The sequence below is a fragment of the Sinocyclocheilus rhinocerous genome, unplaced genomic scaffold, assembly GCF_001515625.1.
Source record: "Sinocyclocheilus rhinocerous isolate Xijiao unplaced genomic scaffold, SAMN03320098_v1.1 scaffold1150, whole genome shotgun sequence".
Taxonomy (NCBI): domain Eukaryota; kingdom Metazoa; phylum Chordata; class Actinopteri; order Cypriniformes; family Cyprinidae; genus Sinocyclocheilus; species Sinocyclocheilus rhinocerous.
In genome coordinates this window covers 601777-609177 of record NW_015666491.1, presented here as the reverse complement: position 1 = coordinate 609177, position 7401 = coordinate 601777, and the positions used below count along the sequence as shown (strand labels likewise).

At 37.5% G+C, this 7401-nt stretch overlaps 1 protein-coding gene across 1 annotated transcript in view; it reads right to left on the bottom strand.

Annotated features, from left to right (window-relative positions):
* nos1apa (nitric oxide synthase 1 (neuronal) adaptor protein a) overlaps positions 1 to 5382 on the bottom strand; it is a 135972-nt gene extending 130590 nt beyond the window's left edge. The window contains exons 1-2 of the mRNA XM_016543782.1: positions 4810 to 5382; positions 4200 to 4271 (exon numbers count right to left, since the gene is read on the bottom strand). Of these exons, the coding sequence (XP_016399268.1) occupies positions 4200 to 4271; positions 4810 to 4914 (177 nt within the window). The 5' untranslated portion in view covers positions 4915 to 5382. The remainder of the gene's footprint in view (positions 1 to 4199; positions 4272 to 4809) is intronic.
* Positions 5383 to 7401: the final 2019 nt, after the last annotated feature.

Here is a 7401-nt window from a genome sequence, read left to right as displayed (position 1 = left end):
TGCATGTATGTGTCCGTTCAAGCGAAAGAGGAATCAATTCTGTGTTCGTGCTCTGCCTGAAACGCCGCTCTGTATGTGCGCACTTTGAGCGGGTGCGCGCGAGCACAGAACTGAATTTTTCATGCGCATGAATGGTTTAAAACGCTTGAATGTTTAAATTGGTAAGACTTAGAAACACGTGTAAATGATAAACTATGATCCGTTTCACCCCTACAAGCGAGTGAACAACGCGAATCAAGGAGGGGATTTTATATCACTATTCAAGATAGCCCGTCGGGCAGGGCAGTAATTTTGGTAGCCCGACTGAAAAACACAATAGCCCCGGGACGTCGGGCTAGCGATATTGCGAGCCCTGCAGAAAGCATCTGCCGATACGATCACCGATACCAATCTTTTTAAAGCCTTCTTTTTATCATGTAGAATTATTTATAGTGATGATCCAATAAAATTTTTTAGACATTTATTCAGGGCCTTCATGTTTGAAAAGGAATTCCTCTTTTAGGTGACACTTGTGAGAGGGGAGTCTTTTTATTTGAGGGATGGAGGGGGGCATTTTTTAGACATTTTTCAAAAATATATATCTCACCTAAATATTTGATCATGCACTACATTTTTGTTTTGACAATCGTGCAATTGTTGCACAATAGCCGTGTTGTGTGAAGAACACAAATTGCTACCTCCACGAATGCCAACTATTATTGCCTTGTTTATCTAAAAGTGCTCTTTTCCTTTAAACTTAGCCAAAAAGCCCATAGGCTTTCATGTTGACTATGAAACACAGTAGACTTTAATTATGTGCATTTATGGTATAACCACTACATTTTCGTGTCAATCCATGTTCATATTTACCGCAAACAATGCGCTGTTACTTTAATTCAGCGCTTGCAGCGCAGCAAAAATAGACTCGGTATGGAAACGATCTCTGCACTGCTGCAGACGCACTGCAAACGGAGTAATGTGTGAACCTGGCATTATGTGTATGCGCTGCGAGTGTTCATGAGCGCTCAGTCTCCAGGAGAGCGCACGAGCGCTGAATGGTTTAAAATTAAACACTGGCAAGAATTAAAAAGAAATGCAATTTATAAACTTTAGTGACTATGTGACACTGCCTTGATTGTGCAAGTGACGATTTCTGTGTCAACTGTGTAGCTCGCTTATAGTGCGGACGCGATGTGATTTGAAGCCATTTGCACATTTTGTGAGAGAAAGAGTGCGCGCGGTGATTCACTCCTGTTTTATGTCTCACAGAAAGTTTTCAAATTACTTTATAAGTTATTTATTGAAGAAATATGAACTGTACCTCACGTTCAGCATTATAATTATTTCACCCGCACCCAGGGGCGTCATGCACTCATGATTTTTGAGGGGGCACGCACAGCAGCCACGATAGCACTGTATAACTGATATAGGCTATGTTTTATTTATTTATTTTTTCTTTTTATTCGAAATATTTCCAGACGTGTTAACTAGCTCGTATCTGGAAATGTCTCAATTCTCAAATGTGTGTAATTAAATGTGTTTTGCACCTTTATAGATTATGTTATTTGATCAATGGTGATGGGCAAAGACTAATAGTGTAATCTAATAACTACACATAAAAACCCGACTTTTTACTTAAGTACCAGATATGGGTGTCATGCCATAAAATATTTTTAATACGACTGACTTTGTATTTAATGTGAATTCAATAACAATATTGTAAGTTACTAATTATAACACTTTCATTTTACAGAGAGCAAAGAACATTTACACTATCAAAGGACATTTTCATTCAGTCTAGCCAGAGGCACTCTCAAAAACTCCCATTAAAATCACTGAAGCGGTTTACACTGTGAAATGAATATCTTACTTACATTCGTACGCACATCTGCACTTTGTTGTTTCTGATGAGAGCAAAACACCGCGTTTCAGCAATGACTCATCTGAACATCTGATTGGTCATTGCATTCATAAGCTCAACAGAATCGTGTTTGATTGGTTTTAATGCAGCGCTGTACAAACCCTTCTGTCTCTGGCTCAGCGTCAGCCAGCGAACGCAGATTTGAATTTAGCAGCTGATGCTGTGCCGCACTGAATGATCTAATCACACTGGTGCGATTGTATCAAATATAAAAAATATTATTCCGCTATTTTTGTCTTTTGGAAGCTGCATTCAAAATGCACTTGGCTCAGAAATCTGAATGGGCATGACACGCCTCTGCCCGCACCGGACAGAGACTGAGACGGTGCCGCTGCATGTCGTGTCAAAACCTCTCATGGCAGGCGCGTCATCAGCTTGATATCGTTTTTTGAAATCGGCCGATCAAACATTCCAACTCGATTATTGGCCGATAGTGATCGGTAGCCGATCAATCGGAGCACCCCTAGTATTTTGTAAAAGAAGTACACAAATTAGCAACAAACATTGAGCAATAAACAATAGACAGACAGTAACGATACAGAGAAAATTACAGTGAATGGGACTTGAAACCAAACAAGTAAGATCACTTTTGTCAACATTATTGCATAAAACTGTCCCTCAAAAACTGTTCAACATTCTAAAAATATTTATATATGGTTTTTAAGTAATATTTAAGCAACTATTACTCGCAATGTGCTGTGCTGAAAAAAAAGGGGGGAAAAAGTTATTAATCAATAGTTCTGACAAAATCTGTCCAGTGAAGGATAGGTTTGACTTATAGAAAAAAAAAAGTGAAATATGAAGAAGAAGAAAAAATTATCAGTTTCAGTGTTGTCATAGTTATTGTATGTATGTTGTCTTTGTAGGGCAGTCCACTACAAGCTCAAACAAGTTAACTTCAAACAATGCCGTCACTACTTGAACTTAAAACTATTTAGTCACTACAGCATGATTGGTTTTGTGTAACTTTTGTGTTTGAGCTTTAACAAACAACAATTCTCTGCTTTAAAAGCATGTGGTTGCCCGTTAGCCAGCATACCATAGCAGGAGGTCCAGCACACTGAAAAGGTTAATAGGCTCATTTGCACCTGGTGCTTGCTGCCATGCTGGAAACCAGGATGTTGGGAGGGGAAAAAAAGCCTTTTAATTGTTACATTCAAACCACCTCTTACATCACACTTCCCTGAAATAAGTTTCACTGTAATAGCAATAGCCAGGCCACACAATGCAAAATTTACCAGGAAAAGGAAGTAGATACCTACAGGTAAAACAACTCTCTCTGCCAGCAATAAAGTGAATGTTTGAGAACCAGCCATGAATACAGCTAACTGACAACAACAGGCTGGTTTGAAGATCACACTTAAGACTCATAAAACCTCAGTGGTATGAATGAAAAGTTATCAATATTATCAATACTATTTTCCTTTATTTTTGTAAATGGAAGGAGAATAAAATAAATTTTGAATACGATATATCATACTCTTGAGGACATTAGGGTCATTCATTGAAATAGGAAAACTATTTTAAGCTTTCAAATGTGATGATGTACAAAATGTGCCTCCTAAAGTGAACTTTTATAGATATCCCCTAGGGAGCAGTAAACACTAAATAGAATCTGAATCAGAATGAGCTTTATTCACCAAGTGTGCACAAACACATAAGGAATTTGTTGTGGTTTCCAAGAGCTCTGGGTACATACAAACATAGGAGCCCTTTGATTCATTATGTAGCTTTCTACATGTACATATGAGGACTTTAAATTAACTAATCAATCTACCAACAAAGAAATGCATTTAAACACAAAAAATGACAGCAAAACATGTAGGATATCTGTATCAAGGGGGTCTAGCCACAAAGGAAGCCAGTGCATTCTCATTGCGCATGATTGGTGGGCGCCAAATCTGGCCCTTTAAGTGCTTTACACAGAAGACCCCCACTTCAAAGAGCTCTTCTCTGTTTACACACATGAAAATCCACATAAGTTTATGCTGTGGTTGCCAAAGGCGACGTATCTTACAGGACTGGTGTATGTGTATCAAAGCAACTTTGACAGGGCTATCAATATCCCACCCTTTCATTTAGCAAGCAATTTGCCCATTGATCTGTCCTGCTTTTGTATTTTGATTGTTGCTCGAGGCATAAAGACCACCCGTGCGGAACAGAGGCTGAGTCACGTCGTAGCGCTATATACAATGCCAAGAAGACAGTTCTACACATCTAAAAACTGACATTTGTAAACTTTGTAAGCTAACTCGACTTTAGGAAGCAGTAAAAATAAACTGGTTCCATAAAAACTCACCCTTATCCGCCTCATGGCCGCAACAATCTCCACACGGCTGTTGGGTCGAGCAACATCCAGACTACCGATATACTGGAAATCAAAGCCAACGAGATGAAATGTATTAGATCTCCTGTCAACACGTTGGGCTTAGTGAAACTAAATGTGGTATCAGAATTCACGCGCTCAATTAAATTGACAATACGGAATGTAAACAAGTGGCAACAACAGTGGCACAACAACTTTCAATGTTTCCTGGGACTGAAAACAGGATTTGCAGCAGGATGTAAACAAATCATGCTGCTGAAAAACATGTCTTTATGTCAAAAGAAAATTAGCCTACCTTTGCTTCAAAATTGAGCAACATCCAGACTACCGATATACTGGAAATCAAAGCCAACGAGATGAAATGTATTAGATCTCCTGTCAACACGTTGGGCTTAGTGAAACTAAATGTGGTATCAGAATTCACGCGCTCAATTAAATTGACAATACGGAATGTAAACAAGTGGCAACAACAGTGGCACAACAACTTTCAATGTTTCCTGGGACTGAAAACAGGATTTGCAGCAGGATGTAAACAAACCATGCTGCTGAAAAACATGTCTTTGTCAAAAGAAAATTAGCCTACCTTTGCTTCAAAATTAATCCCATGTTGGAATGCTTCCTCGTTATGTAAAGGAATCCGCAAATCGTGTCCATCATCGACTAAATTGTACTTTGTTTTAGCAGGCATGGTGACTGTTTTACGTCTTTCTCCTCAGTTTAAAACACAAACAGCTCGAGGGGAATCAGAACTCAGTCTAACTCTTGCGATCCATGCCTTTTTTTAGCCCGATGTCATTCTTATTTCTCATGCGTGCTCGCTTTTGACAGAGGAACTTTTGTAGAAATCACTTATCTTCAATCCGACGTCGCCAAAGTGGCTTCCCAAGGTGTACGTTTGACCCAATATGAATGGTCTTCTCACTTGTTCCCATTCAAGCGGGCAGCCCTAAACTTTGGCTGGTGTCGTAGTACCAAAATCCTGCTTCCTGGGCTTGTCCGTTTCCAACAACTTCACGCCAGCGCCATAACCGAGCCCACACATCCTTTTCGAAAGGATTGTTGCGAGGGCAGAGCGCCATTGGTCGAAAGGGGGAATTCCACCTGCTTTCATTGGAACACGGCTTCAATACAGGTTTGGAGGAGGAGAAAAACACCTCGCTTCGCATTCAACAGCCAACAAGTGGTGCTCACGGAGAGCGGAGAATGGCATCTAGTGGCAGACTTCGGCACACGGATACAGTTGAGGCGAGTTGGCAACTAATTTTTATTTCGACCTCATGTTGATTCCCCAAGTAAATCAGAAAATGTACATAAGTTCTACGTAATATCAGAACGATACTATTACTCTTTCGACTTATCTGCGGCTTAACCTGTTTTAAAGGTTAAAAATTGGAAAAAATTTTTTACATTTGTTTCTTTTTTTCTTCATTTTGTTATATGATAACTAAGTTTTTACAATTAATTTTAAATTTTTTCTCGAAATGTATAGGCCTACATTTTGTTTGCATACCCCAGACCCAGACTTGCAGTCATATGCCATGAAAATACATTATACATTAAACATAAACATAGTGAAATGAAACGTCTAGACATAGTGAAATATATTTTAATATTTATTTAATTAATTTTCTTTTCTTTCTTTTTCTTCAAAACTTAGTATAAGCAATGAGAATGAGATGTGTGACGTGCAGAAAAGCAAATAAAAATCAAGGTACATTTTACTTTTTATTAGCAAAACTTCTCAATTACGGCAAAAAGTGTGTAAATATTTAATTGTGTGCAATTAGCCTTAGCAAGACAAAGTAGGCCATTTAACAAAAATATTTCAAATGTAATTTCCAGTAGGCTACATCATTTTCACCACAGAATGCTGTTTAACACAATACATAAATCTGGAAATATTTATGATGCCAAATTTCCTCTGAGTCCATTTTTGGACTGTTGGGAATAGCACCTGTAGGCTTATGTTGACATTAGAAATAAAACACCTGCATCAGCATGGGAATTTTTATTTTTATTTTTTTTACTCACATGGATTTGGCATATACCTTCCAGCCTTTTATATAAAAAAAATGACATTGTCAACTACAGTAGTACACATCTACTAGATGCCCAGATAGCAGCAGAGTTTGTAAGGAATTCTCTTGGCTTTCCTCAATATTCCACTTTCCTATACTATTACTTTTATGATTAATGTTCAACCACCATTTGTGGCAATAGTGCCACATTTTAAACGAAGAAATATTCATATTCCCCTTTTCATCTCACATTTAGGCCTGTCACAATAACAATAATTGCGATAAACAATATTATTGTCATTTTAAGACCATTTTATAAAAAATATCTATCTATCATAATATAAAAGCATAATAATGCAAGAAGGCCAACACACGTTCAAATGACAACAAACTTTTAATTCTTAAGAATATTTAGATCATGGAAATTAAGTATCACAATATTAGATGCCTTGAAATACTTGAATAAATAGTCAATAAACATTTTCTAACAAAAAGTGCAACGTAACAAGTAGAAAAAAAAAAATTACAAATAACTTGTATGGAGATTTTTCCATCTACAGATTTTTCCCGGACCTTCTTTTCTCTGTAAATTAAGGGTGCACACTATTGCTGAAAAACACAATCCCTACTTAGCAGTCAGATGTCCGTATGCACAAAGGCACAGATCCCTAAACAAGGCCATATCTGCAGATAAAACTTTTTTTGTAGAAGCATTTTTTAAATTTGAACTAGCGCCACGTTATGTACGAGAAGCTAGAAAAGACACTGGCGCAAGTGGAATGCAAAAAACATGGTGACATGAATTTTTATGTAAATATAATATATTATACTAGGCAATATATTGCATCACCAAAAATGATTGAGGTCATGTACATATATTGTGCGATAAGTCGATATATTGATTATTGCGACACGCCTACTCACATTTAGTGTTCCTCTCTTTTCTGTATTGTGTACAATGTAACATATCTTGTCACATCACATATCCATGTCTCTTTCCCAATAGTCAGTAACCAAGATATTCAATCTTGATGTATCTATTACAAAATTTAAACATTTTATTAAACTTCCCTTTACTCCTATTTCTCTCTTCACGCCGACTCATTTGACCTATGTTGTGCTCTTCCACTAATAAACTCTATGCATTGTTTTGATCT